This window comes from Oncorhynchus tshawytscha, linkage group LG08 (assembly GCF_018296145.1).
Source record: "Oncorhynchus tshawytscha isolate Ot180627B linkage group LG08, Otsh_v2.0, whole genome shotgun sequence".
NCBI classification, from domain to species: domain Eukaryota; kingdom Metazoa; phylum Chordata; class Actinopteri; order Salmoniformes; family Salmonidae; genus Oncorhynchus; species Oncorhynchus tshawytscha.
In genome coordinates this window covers 12,917,117-12,931,596 of record NC_056436.1, presented here as the reverse complement: position 1 = coordinate 12,931,596, position 14,480 = coordinate 12,917,117, and the positions used below count along the sequence as shown (strand labels likewise).

General features: G+C 42.8%; 1 protein-coding gene across 2 annotated transcripts in view; it reads right to left on the bottom strand.

Moving 5' to 3' along the window:
• The window catches only part of LOC112255794 (ribosomal protein S6 kinase alpha-5-like), a 49,294-nt gene extending 35,232 nt beyond the window's left edge, over positions 1 to 14,062 (bottom strand). For both annotated transcript variants that reach the window (XM_042325254.1, XM_042325253.1), the window contains exon 1: positions 13,804 to 14,062. In XM_042325254.1, coding sequence (XP_042181188.1) covers positions 13,804 to 13,873 — 70 coding nt within the window. In that variant the 5' untranslated portion in view covers positions 13,874 to 14,062. The remainder of the gene's footprint in view (positions 1 to 13,803) is intronic.
• Positions 14,063 to 14,480: the final 418 nt, after the last annotated feature.

Below are 14,480 nucleotides of genomic sequence, written 5' to 3'. Positions count from 1 at the left end.
ACACCGAGAGCTAATATTAATAATATGCATGTAAATCTCTCCTGGCTGAAAGTGGAGCTGTAGACAGACAGCACCGAGCTGCCTTGTTCAGGGGCAGAACGACAGATTTTCACCTTGGCAGCTCGGGGGATCCAATCTTGCAACCTTACAGTTAACTAGTCCAACGCTCTAACCACCTGCCGCTCATTGCACTCCACGAGGAGCCTGCCTGTTACGCGAATGCAGTAGAATACAAGGTAAATTGCCAGGTAGCATTAAACTTATCTTATAAAAACAATCAATCAATCATAATCACTAGTTATAACTACACATGGTTGATGATATTACTAGTTTATCTAGCGTGTCCTGGGTTGCATATATACGATGCAACGCTGGGGGATGATTTAACAAAAGCACATTTGCGGAAAAAAGCACAATCGTTGGACGACTGTTCCTAACCATAAACACCAATGGCTTTCTTATAATCAATACACAGAAGTATGTATTTTTAAATCTGCATATTTAGCTAAAAGAAATCCAGGTTGGCAGGCAATATTAACCAGGTGAAATTGTGTCATTTCTCTTGCGTTCATTGCACGCAGAGTCAGGGTATATGCAACAGTTTGGGTAGCCTGGCTCTCTGCGAACTAATTTGCCAGAATTTTACGTAATTATAACATAACATTGAAGGTTGTGCAATGTAACAAGAATATTTAGACTTAGGGATGCCACCCGTTTGATAAAATACCGAACGGTTCCGTATTTCACTGAAATAATAAACGTTTTGTTTTTGAAATGATAGTTTCCGGATTCTACCATATTAAATGACCTGAGGCTCGTAATTCTGTGTGTTATTATGTTATAATTAAGTCTATGATTTGATAGAGCAGTCTGACTGAGCGATGGTAGGCAGTAGCAGACTCGTAAGCATTCATTCAAACAGCACTTTCGTGAATTTTTCCAGCAGCTCTTCGCAAGCACAGCGCTGTTTATGTCTTCAAGTCTATCAGCTTAATGGCTGGTGTAACCATGTGAAATGGCTAGCTAGTTAGCTGGGTGTGCGCTAATAGCATTTCAAACGTCACCCGCTCTGAGACTTGGAGTAGTTATTCCCCTTGCTCTGCAAGGGCCACGGCTTTTGTGGAGCGATGGGTAACGCAGCTTTGAGTCTGGCTGTTGTCAATGTGTTCCTGGTTTGAGCCCAGGTAGGGGCGAGGAGAGGGACGGAAGCTATACTGTTACACTGGCAATACTAAAGTGCCTATAAGAACATCCAATAGTCAAAGGTATATGAAATACAAATGATATAGAGAGATATAGATATATAAATACTATATTAACTACAACCTAAAACCTCTTACCTTGGAATATTGAAGTCTCATGTTAAAAGGAACCACCAACTTGCATATGTTCTCATGTTCTGAGCATGGCACATATTGCACTTTTACTTCTCCAACGCTTTTTTTTGTTGCATTATTTAAACCAAATTGAACATGTTTCATTATTTATTGGAAGCTAAATTGATTTTTATTGATGTATTATTATATTAAGTTAAAATAAGTGTTCATTCAGTATTGTTGTAATTGTCATTATTACAAATAAATAAATAAATAAATAAAAATGGCAGATTAAATCGGTATTGGCTGTTTTGGTCCTCCAATAATCGGTATCGGCGTTGAAAAATCATAATCGGTCGACCTCTAGTACACATGCATATACACACACTCTCATTCAAATGCACACGTGCACATACACGGACACACACACAGGTAAATAGTGCCATACATGCACTCAAACATATTAATTTGGCCTTGCTGTTATGATTTTTGTTGTCCTTGATGTCTTTGTTGTTTTTTGCATTGTTGTTTTCTGTTTTCATTTGTCTTCTCGTTTTTTTTCTCTCTTTGTGTTCATTTTGCTGGTGCATGGGGGTGGGGGGCTCTTGGGGGTGGAATATATTTTTTACAATTATTACTATTATTCATTTTTTTCTGAGGGGTGGCTCGGATGTTTGAGGGTCAGCTCATGGGGAACTGTGGGGGGGATCTTAGAGGGCTGGCAGTTGGGAGCTTGGGCCGGTGGCTGATGGATCCCTGGTTCAGGTCCCCGTTTTTTGCCCTTGTAGGGGGATCTGTCAACGTGCCCTTGAGTGGGGCGTTGATCCTGGTAGCTTCTGTGTGTCGCTCTGGATGAGAGTCCGTTAGATGACTAACGTGATGTAGTTGTTGAGCGGCTTCACTGCAAGTATATTGTATGATTTAAACATTCAATAAAAACATTTAATAAAAAATACATATAAAAAGGAAGAGAAGCTTAGGCTTAGCCCTAGAGAGACCAAGGGAAACAGAGATATGCCGGCACCATGTTCCCATTTCTTTATCAAAGAGGCTACTACTGCCCTACAGATATGGGCATACAGAAGGAGACTAATTCAAACATTTTCAATAAGAATATTTTTTTATAAAGATAAGCATTATATTGTTAGATTAAAGGAGTAACTCCGGTAGGCCTAAACCAGGGCCATTCAACTGCCGGCACGCGAGCCGGATCCGGCCCGTTTATTAAGGTAGACTGGCCATTTGATTAATTCTGAACATTAACAAAAGACCTGCAAACATATCCAGGACAGAATCCACTATTGTGGTTGTCTTTAGTGTGGTTTCCAACGTTTTTTTAGCACCTACGTTGATTATTTTTTCTTCATACGAATTTAGCTCGTGTTTGAACGGTTTAAGCTACAAAATATTATGACCCCATTCCTGAAAGCTACGACTCTCTCCATTTTCCTCTCTGATGCTCACAAGGACTTTTTTAGAAAGGATTGTGACAAAATAAATGCACCTAATGACTGAGGGAAATTAAATGCATACTTCCTTCAGACTGGAATTTGGCATCACCTGACTTGACATATCTTTGTATTATTTATTGAGATGCTCAGATTTCAGATGATTTTAAAATTACTTTTAAGAAGCTTTTAATATTTGTTTAAATAAAAAAAGTGAGCGTTGAGGTTTTCACTTATCATCACATTTTTGGGGTTGCACCTCGACTCACATTGGTTGAGAGCCCTCTCCTAATTACTTTTAGCAACATTTACATTTTAAGAAAAGTGGTATATTGGTGTGTGTGCATTGCTTTTTTATTTATACAGTTCTTCCAAAGAATAATTGCATGTGGAAAATGTCATGCCCCCTTGTATTTAACCTTTCTTTTATTTTATTTTATTTACATCTGGCCCCAAGTAAGAATATTTGTATGTACTATATATCCCCATTAGCTGCTGCCAAGGCACACAGACACATAAGCATCCATAGACCAACATGCTTTACTCAGAGCCAGTGGCAGGTCATTGATAAAGATTGAAAAAAGTAAGGGGCCTAGACTGCTGTCCTGGGAAATGCCTGACTACCTGGATTATGTTGGAGAGGCTTCCATTAAAGAACACCCTCTGTGTTCTGTTACAGGTAACTCTCGATTCACAATATTGCAGGGGCTATAGTTGAATAACCCAGGACTACAGTTGAATAGCCCTGGTGTAAACCATTCTTTTACACCTGTTGGAGTCAGTTGGCGCACCATTGCACACTGCCTTCATAGAGCTGCAGTATCTACTTGTAAGCCTACTAATAGCCATACAATATCAAACATTCACAAAATTGTAACTTTATTAGGGAAATATCAAAAAGTAAGTCAAGTCATTATTTATAGGGAAATGTGAACAGGTTATTATATTGCAGCATTAAATTACGTTTTGCATCTTTGGTTTTTCCTTTTCATGGTTTGAGTGCAAGTAGCCAGATAGACCTAGCGGTAATTATATTATATTGCGGCAAACATTACATTTGGAACTTCATTTGGCCAAAGAAAATGTCTCAAAATAATGAAACAAAACAATTGTTGCACGGTCCCCGCAGCCGGACAACTTTTTCATGGCTTCTGGAGGGAAATGCTATAGGAATGCTCAATCGGTGTCGCTCATTCAGCCGACAGAAACTTTCAACCGGTTTTCCCCATTAAGCAGCGAGTCGGAGTCTGAGGCCGAGCCTTCTCTTGTCTCTACTCCTCCCGTTACGGGGTCTGAGACGCCGAAGCTTCCCACCATTAGCTCTGACAAATTGAAAATCCTAGTCATTGGCGACTCCATTACCCGCAGTATTAGACTTAAAACTAATTGTTACGGATACAAGTATCCTGTGTGTGTTTCTTTTCTCTCCTTCTCCCCTCACAGGTGAAAATCATCACTCCCCAATCAGTCACCAATCATCAATCAGAAGACACACCTCCTCCTGTTTCCTACCCAATCACCGTTCCTTTCCCTTTGTTTAAAAACCCTGTCAGTTGTTTGCTGTGGAGCTCAATCTCTCTGTAAATGCCATGTCTGTAGGTCTCGCTTTGTGTATTGACCTCTCTTTTGTTTGAGCACCTCCATAGCACTTTGTCATCACCTGTGAGTATTGTTTTTGGTTATGGTGTTTGTTTGTTTGCTGGTGGGAAAAGGGGGAACCAAGACAAGTCGCCCATGGGCATACACTACCCGTAGGTAAACTTTGTTAAATACACTAGTTAGAACTGGGCGGACCACCCACTGTATTTTTGGTTAGTTAGTTAGCTGTTGTTAAAGTAGGCTAGTCTAGCTTAGGGGTGTTTTTGAATACTTATTGTTTCTTTCCTTGGGTCCAGCTCAGCCCCTTTTCCTGCTCCCCCCATTACTGTGTGTTTATTAATAAACCCTGAGTTTGACGGTAGATTTCAGTTGTCGTAGTTATTTCATTCTCACTTTTACTTTGTCACTATTAGAATTTGTATGAGTTATGTTACGGGTCTCATTACCATCCCCCCTAGACTGTCGGGCCAAAAGGGATTCATAACACTAATCATCCAGCGATCATACACTGTTTACCAGGGGGCAGGGCTACCGACGTTAAGGCTAATCTGAAGATGGTGCTGGCTAAAGCTAAAACTGGCGAGTGTAGAGAGTATAGAGATTGTTATCCACGTCGGCACCAACGATGTTAGGATGAAACAGTCAGAGGTCACGAAGCGCAACAGCTTCTGCATGTAAATCAGCTAGAAAGATGTCGGCATCGAGTAATTGTCTCTGGCCCCCTCCCAGTGAGGGGGAGTGATGAGCTTTACTGCAGTCTCACAACTCAATCGCTGGTTAAACTGTTTTCTGCCCCTCCCAAATGATATAATTGGCCCTCCTTTCTGGGACTCATCCACAAACAGGACCAAGCCTGGCCTGCTGAGGAGTGACAGACTCCATCCTAGCTGGAGGGGTGCTCCTCTTATCTACCAACATAGACAGGGCTCTAACTCCTCTAGCTCCACAATGAAATAGGGTAAAATTAATCCATGCTTTTGTTACTTCTAGGTTAGACTACTGCAATGCTCTACTTTCAGGCTACCCGGATAAAGCACTAAATAAACTTCAGTTAGTGCTAAATACGGCTGCTAGAATCCTGACTAGAACCAAAAAAATATCATATTACTCCAGTGCGAGCCTCCCTACACTAGCTTCCTGTTAAGGCAAGGGCTGATTTCAAGGTTTTACTGCTAACCTACAAAGTATTACATGGGCATGCTCCTACCTATCTCTCTGATTTGGTCCTGCCGTACATACCTACACGTACGCTACAGTCGCAGACCTAATTGTCCCTAGAATTTCTAAGCAAACAATTGGAGGCAGGGCTTTCTCCTATAGAGCTCCATTTTTATGGAATGGTCTGCATACCTGTGTGAGAGAAGCAGACTCAACCTTTAAGTCTTTACTGAAGACTCATCTCTTCAGTGGGTCATATGATTGAGTGTAGTCTGGCCCAGGAGTGTGAAGGTGAACGGAAAGGCTCTGGAGCAACGAACCGCCCTTGCTGTCTCTGCCTGACCGGTTCCCCTCTTTCCACTGGGACTATCTGGCTCTAACCCTATTACAGGGGCTGAGTCACTGGCTTACTGGTGCTCTTTCATGACGTCCCTAGGAGGGGTGCGTCACTTGAGTGGGTTGAGTCACTGACGTGATCTTCCTGTCTGGGTTGGCGGCCCCCCTTGGGTTGTGCCGTGGCGGAGATCTTTGTGGGTTATACTCAGCCTTGTCTCAGAATGGTAAGTTGGTGGTTGAAGATATCCCTCTTGTGGAGTAGGGGCTGTGCTTTGGCAAAGTGGGTGGGGTTATATCCTTCCTGTTTGGCCCTGTCCGGGGGTGTCATCAGATGGGGCCACAGTCTCCTGACCCCTCCTGTCTCAGCCTCCAGTATTTATACTGCAGTAGTTCATGTGTCGGGGTGCTAGGGTCAGTTTGTTTTATCTGGAGTACTTTTCCTGTCTTATCCGGTGTCCTGTGTGAATTTAAGTATGCTCTCTCTAATTCTCTCTTTCTCTCTCTCGGATGACCTGAGCCCTAGGACCATGCCTCAGGACTACCTGGCACGATGACTCCTTGCTGTCCCCAGTCCACCTGGCCGTGCTGCCGCTCCAGTTTCAACTGTTCTGCCAGCGGCTATGGAATCCCAACCTGTTCACCGGACGTGCTACCTGTCCCAAACATGCTTTTTTCAACTCTCTAGAGACAGCAGGAGTGGTAGAGATACTCTGAATGATCGGCTATGAAAAGCCAACTGACATTTACTCCTGAGGTGCTGACTTGCTGCACCCTCGACAACTACTAGGATTATTATTATTTGACCGTGCTGGTAATTTATGAAAATTTGAACATCTTCGCCATGTTCTGTTATAATCTCCACCCGGCACAGCCAGAAGAGGACTGGCCACCCCTCATAGCCTGGTTCCTCTCTAGGTTTCTTCTTAGGTTTTGGCCTTTCTAGGGAGTTTTTCCTAGCCACCGTGCTTCTACACCTGCATTGCTTGCTGTACAGCACTGAGATATCAGCTGATGTACGAAGGGCTATATAAATAAATTGGATTTGATAAACTAATGACAAATACGAAGTTCTACCTTAATTTAGCCAATGAAATTGTCTCAACAAAATTAAACAAAACACTTTTTGAATATTTGAAGAACTGGTGTACGCTGTGTCGACAGGATAGAACAGCAGTTTCTGATAAGACAAGGGGCGGCGGACTATTTATTTTTGTAAATAACAGCTGAGGCACGATATTTAAGGAAGTCTGTAAGTTTTGCTCGCCTGAGGTAGTGTGGTCTTCAGCTTATCATGATACTCTATCTACCTAGAGAGTTTATCTGTATATTTCGTAGCCGTTTACATACCACTCCAGACTTATGCTGTCACGAAGACCGCACTCAATGAGCTGTATTCCACCATAAGCAAACAGGAAAACGCTCACCCAGAGGAGTAGCTCCTAGTGGCCAGGGACTTTTAATGCAGGGAAACTTAAATCCATTTTACCGACTTTCTATCAGCATGTTAAATGTGCAACCAGAGGGGGTAAAAACTGGACCACCTTTAACCCACACACAGAGACGCATACAAAGCTCTCCCTCGCCCTCCATGCGGCAAATCTGACCATAATTCTATCCTCCTGATTCCTGCTTACAAGCAAAAATTTAAGCAGGAAGCACCAGTGACTCGATCAATAAAAAGTGGTCAAATGAAGCAGATGTTAAGCTAGAGGAATGTTTTGTTAGCACAGACTGGAATATGTTCCGGGATTCCTCCGATGGCTTTGAGGAGTACACCACATCAGTCATTGGCTTCATTAATAAGTGCATCGTTGACATCATCCCCACAGTGACTGTACGTATATACCCCAACCAGAAGCTATGGATTACAGGCAACATCCGCACTGAGCTAAAAGCTAGAGCTGCCACTTTCAAGGAGCGGGACTTTAACCCGGAAGCTTATAATAAATCCTGCTATGCCCTCCGACGAACCATCAAACAGGCAAAGCGTCATTACAGGACAAAGATCGAACTGCACCTGCTCTGATGCTCGTCGGATGTGGCAGGGCTTGCAAACCATTACAGACTACAAAGGGAAGCACAGCCGAGAGCTGCCCAGTGACACAAGCCTACCAGATGAGCTAAACTACTTCTGTGCTCGCTTCGAGGAAAATAACACTGAAAAATGCAAGAGAGCACCAGCTGTTCTGGAAGACTGTGTGATCACGCTCTTCGCAGCCGATGTAAGTAAGACCTTTAAACAGGTCAACATTCACAAGGCCGGAGGGCCAGACGGATTACTAGGACGTGTACTGTGAGCATGCGCTGACCAACTGGCAAGTGTCTTCACTGACATTTTCAACCTCTCCCTGTCCGAGTCTGTAACACCAACATGTTTTATGCAGCCACCATAGTCCCACTAAGGTAACCTGCCTAAATTACTACCGACCCATAGCACTCACATCTGTAGCCATGAAGTGCTTTGAAAGGCTGGTCATGGCTCACATCAACACCATTATCCCAGAAACCCTAGACCCACTTCAATTTGCATACCGCCCTAACAGATCCACAGATTATGCAATCTCTATTGCACTCCACACTTCCCTTTCCCACCTGGACAAAAGGAACACCTATGTGAGAATGCTATTCATTGACTACAGCTCAGCATTCAACACCATAGTGTCCTCAAAGCTCATCAATAAGCTAAGGACCCTGGGACTAAACACCTCCCTCTGCAACTGGATCCTGGACTTCCTGACAGGACACCCCCAGGTGGTAAGGGTAGGGAACAACACATCCGTCACAATGATCCTTAACACAGGGGCCCCTCAGGGGTGCATGCTCAGTCCCCTCCTGTACTCCCTGTTCACTCATGACTGCACGACCAGGCACAACTCCAACACCATCATTAAGTTTGCCGATGACACAACAGTGGTAGGCCTGATCACCGACAACGACGAGACAGCCTGTAGGGAGGAGGTCAGAGACCTGGCCGTCTGGTGCCAGGACAACAACCTCTCCCTCAACATGATCAAGACAAAGGAGATGAATGTGGACTACAGGAAAATGAGGACCGAGCACGCCCCCATTCTCATCGACAGGGCTGTAGACGAGCAGGTTGAAAGCTTCAAATTCCTTGGTGTCCACATGACCAACAAACTAACATGGTCCAAGCACACCAAGACAGTCACGAAGAGGGCACGACAAAACCTATTCCCCCTCAGGAGATTTGGCATGGGTCCTCAGATTCTCAAAAGGTTCTACAGCTGCACCATCGAGAGCATCCTGACTAGTTGCATCACTGCCTGGTATGGCAACTGCTCGGCCTCCGACACTAGAGGGTAGTGCGTATGGCCGGCCCAGTACATCACTGTAGCAAAGCTTCCTGCCATCCATGACCTCTATACCAGGCGGTGTCATAGGAAGGCCCGTAAAAATTGTCAAAGACTCCAGCCACCCTAGTCATAGACTGTTCTCTCTGCTACCGCACGGCAGGCAGTACCCGGAGCTCCAAGTCTAGGTCCAAGAGGCTTTTAAACAGCTTATACCCCAAAGCCATAAGACTCCTGAACATCTAGTCAAATGGCTACCCAGACTATTTGCATTGCCCCCCCAACCCCATATTTTACACTGCTGCTACTTTGTTGTTGTTATCTATGCATAGTCACTTGCATAGTCACAATAACTCTACCTACATGTACATATTACCTCAATTACCTTGACTAACCGGTGCCCCCGCACATTGACTCTGTACTGGTACCCCCCTGTATATAGTCTTGCTATTGTTATTTTACAGCTGCTATTTATTTACTTGTTATTTTTAATTCTTATTAGTTATTTTTATTTATTTTTAACTGCATTGTTGGTTAGGGGCTCGTAAGTAAGCATTTCACTGTTGTATTCAGAGCATGTGACTAATAATTTGATTTGATTCTTAAATAGGCCTACAATAACAATAATGATATACAATAATAATAATGAGAAAACAAATGATAATAAATATGAAAACGTAACCCAAAAAATTGCTTCAAACCTGAATATCGAGTTGCAAACAGTCTACTTGACAGCACCAATGTTCTTCTCATCTTTGTCCAATACAATATTAAAACGTGTCCCCACGGAGGTCATTTCCCTTGCTGGCTTCTGTTTACTATACTCTAACTTTTGTTTTACTTCAATAAAAAAGGCTTCCATCATCGCAAACCAAAGTAGCCAAGGCTCCTTTCACTTTTTAAACATTTTATTTCACCTTTATTTAACCAGGTAGGCTAGTTGAGAACAAGTTCTCATTTGCAACTGCGACCTGGCCAAGATAAAGCAGTGTGAACAGACAACAGAGTTACACATGGAGTAAACAATTAACAAGTCAATAACACAGTAGAAAAAAAGAAAGTCTATATACATTGTGTGCAAAAGGCATGAGGAGGTAGGCGAATAATTACAATTTTGCAGATTAACACTGGAGTGATAAATGATCAGATGGTCATGTACAGGTAGATATATTGGTGTGCAAAAGAGCAGAAAAGTAAATAAATAAAATCAGTATGGGGATGAGGTAGGTAAATTGGGTGGGCTATTTACCGATAGACTATGTACAGCTGCAGCGATCGGTTAGCTGCTCAGATAGCAGATGTTTGAAGTTGGTGAGGGAGATAAAGTCTCCAACTTCAGCGATTTTTGCAATTCGTTCCAGTCACAGGCAGCAGAGAACTGGAACGAAAGGCGGCCAAATGAGGTGTTGGCTTTAGGGATGATCAGTGAGATACACCTGCTGGAGCGGGTGCTATGGGTGGGTGTTGCCATCGTGACCAGTGAACTGAGATAAGGCGGAGCTTTACCTAGCATGGACTTGTAGATGACCTGGAGCCAGTGGGTCTGGCGACGAATATGTAGCGAGGGCCAGCCGACTAGAGCATACAGGTCGCAGTGGTGGGTGGTATAAGGTGCTTTAGTAACAAAACGGATGGCACTGTGATAAACTGCATCCAGTTTGCTGAGTAGAGTGTTGGAAGCTATTTTGTAGATGACATCGCCGAAGTCGAGGATCGGTAGGATAGTCAGTTTTACTAGGGTAAGTTTGGCGGCGTGAGTGAAGGAGGCTTTGTTGTGGAATAGAAAGCCGACTAGGTTTTCATTTTAGATTGGAGATGTTTGATATGAGTCTGGAAGGAGAGTTTACAGTCTAGCCAGACACCTAGGTACTTATAGGATGTCCACATATTCAAGGTCGGAACCATCCAGGGTGGTGATGCTAGTCGGGCGTGCGGGTGCAGGCAGCGAATGGTTGAAAAGCATGCATTTGGTTTTACTAGCCTTTAAGAGCAGTTGGAGGCCACGGAAGGAGTGTTGTATGGCATTGAAGCTCACAGGTGTGCCTTGTTAAAAGTTCATTTGTGGAAGTTCTTTCCTTCTTAATGTGTTTGAGCCAATCAGTTGTGTTGTGGGGTGGTATACAGAAGATAGCCCTATTTGGTAAAAGACCAAGTCCATATTATGGCAAGAACAGCTCAAATAAGCAAAGAGAAACGACAGTCCATCATTACTTTAAGACATGAAGGTCAGTCAATGACGAACATTTCAAGAACTTTGAAAGTTTCTTCAAGTGCTGTCGCAAAAACCATAAAGCGCTATGATGAAACTAGCTGTCATGAGGAACGCCACAGGAATGGAAGACCCAGAGTTACCTCTAATGAACTTATCCTCTGCAGCAGAGTTACCAGCCTCAGAAATGTCAAAGTTCAAGTAGCAGACACATCTCAACATCAACTGTAGAAAATAGTTTTAAAAAATAAAGAAAAACCCTTGAATGAGTAGGTGTATATTTTTCATTTTTTGTGTAGATTTGGCTTTTTAGCTCTTTTTTAAAAAACATTTAAATAAATTTTAATCCCACTTTCTAACACAAACTGTGAAGAAAACCAAGGGGTCTCAGTACTTTTGCAAGGCACTGTATATTTTGTGGGGACTTGAGTCCTCGGCCCATCCTTAAAATCAACACAAGACTCATACAAACACATGACCCACAGGTTGATGATGATCATTAAAGGCAAGGCCAGAGTTATAAACTGGGAAGCCACCTGGTGTATGATAACAGAACATGTGTGATGCAACTTCACCCATTAAAACAACATTCAAGGACGGGGCACATTGTAACAAAATAGGCTAAATAGCCCGTGCTACAGCAGTCCTTCCTATCTAAAGCAGAAAACAGACACAGCTGGGAGCGAAGAAAAAAAAACGATTTTCTCTCTCTTCAACACCCCTGTTTTGAAAACACTTGATTTATTTATTATTCCTCCTGGGTTCCTGCATGACAACTTCTTTCTGTGTTTTTACAGCTGGCTAAAGCATTGGTACCAACTAAACTGACCTCTAATCTAGAACAGGGGCATATTATATTCAGACACAGCCTGGAATAGATCACTACACTTTGCATGCAGATATCAACAATGATGGCTGATAGTGCTTTGTGCACATACACATTAAGGGGAGGGGAGGGGAGCGAGAGAGAGAGATATCAACAATGATGGCTACTAATGCTTTGTGCACAAACACATTAAGGGGGGAGAGATCAACAATGATTGCTACTAATGCTTTGTGCACAAACACATTAAGGGCAGAGAGAGAGCAGGAGCAAGCGAGAGAGATAGAAAGACAGGAAAGATAAGAGAGAGAGGAGAGATAAGAGATAGAGACAGGGAGAGGTGAGAGAGGGAAGCTTGTTTGTAGCCTTAGCCTAATAAACCCATGCACATCACTCTCACACAGTGTGGACTGCTGCTCAGCTAAGAAACGGCTCAGCAATAATGCTGAGGCTGCATAGTGCTGAGATTGAGCTAGCATCGTAGATAGATATTTGGCATCAATGGGGCCACCTTCCTATCTAGAGGAAACAGAATGATGTGCCTCGAGAACCTCACAGGGACACATCCTCTATTTATCTTGTTTAATTGGAGTGCATGTGTGTTACTTGGATGGATGCATTGGTGATGCGGTGTCCTTCACTAGACAGGCTTTCCTCAGAGGGCTGTTTTTTACTTTACAGTCGCTGTGATCTCAACGCTTAGTGAAAGTGAGCTAGAGGCAAGCTTTGGAAAATGCTGTAATTAAGTATTCATATGTATGTTGGATCATGGATATGACTATCAATTAATAGTAATTACACTGTCAAGCATTGTTCGGCATAATCAGAGTAACATCACATGAAGCTGATAAAGATGACATTCTTAGTAGCTACAGAAAACAGTTCAATTTTACTTGCAATAAATTATTACATCGTGACATCCTCCAAAATGCTTGATGGGGTGGGAAAATGGAAACTTGAAAGACAGACAGGGCAGTGTATGCAACAACTGAAGATGCAACTCAGATGACAGGTCTCACTCAAGGTTCTCTCGCCTGACATCCATGGAATAATGACAGCCGAACAAAACAACCACCATGGCGGAACACAAGACGCGAATAGGCATATTACCTACTACTGTTATGTAACTACCGCAACGAATGGAAAACAGGCTTACACATACAACTAGCTAGCAAACAAGAGCTATTGGCCAACACTCCCCTGTCAAGCGCACGTCGGTCTTCTACTTCTAACGTTAGCTAATGTTTGCTGTTTTGTACTTGTCATTTTGTGGACTGAATGATAACTAATGTCACAGTTTTGAAACATGAGCCTGCATGGTGACGGTCACGTTAACTTAGTGTGTTTAGCAAATTGCATGACTTGATACTTTACCTGCCTTTTTTGGATTTGACAGACTGCACTTGCAAATCCCAGCGGCAGAGTAACGTTAGCTAGTGTAGCTAGCTAAATTAGCTAACCGTTGCCATTTCATTAACTAGCTAAGCGGTTATTTAGCTAGCTAACGTTAATCACCGTCAGCAAATTTAGTAGCTAGATAAATTAATCTAACATTATTATCTAACGTTGGCTAGTTAGAAATATAGCTAGCTGGACAACTTACCATTTTTCAGCTCATGTTTCACAGTAAACGGTTCACCTTCTCTAGAAGATCCTTCCATCGAAGATGGCATTGTATTCCAAATGTGCCCAACGATACACTTGCTGGCTAGCACATCAGTAACATTACTTAGATAGTTTGAAATTACAGAAACACATGTAGTTAGCTATATTTAGTTTCAATGTGGTGTTGACCAGCTAGCTTTGATTGAAAAAAAATGGGTTAGCTTGTCAAGCAAAACAAAAATGTGTCAAAACAAGACAGCTTAGAGGGGGAGGGGTAACCACTACTACACCTTCAAGACCAAGCCCCCGTTCAGCTGTGATTGGGGTTGCTATGTGGAGTATTAACATCTGATTGGGCCCATTTTGCCATACGTGACCGATAGGCCATACTTCCTGCCCCCTTATTGGTCAAATACTTGACAGCGAATATCAGTGTCCTCCTCCTCACGAGACGAGAGCAACGCCGGCTGGAAATATAGACGAACAGAGAACTGCATCTCAAACATCTCTCGTAGTTGTCTTTTGCTACCACCTTGTGGTGGTGAAATGAAAATAAATGTTGATAATCAACATATAGCCTAACTAAACCCATATGATAGATTGTGTAATTTGTGATTTATACGAACTAACAAATTGAAACTTCATCAAATACTGCAACAAAAAGTGTAATGGATG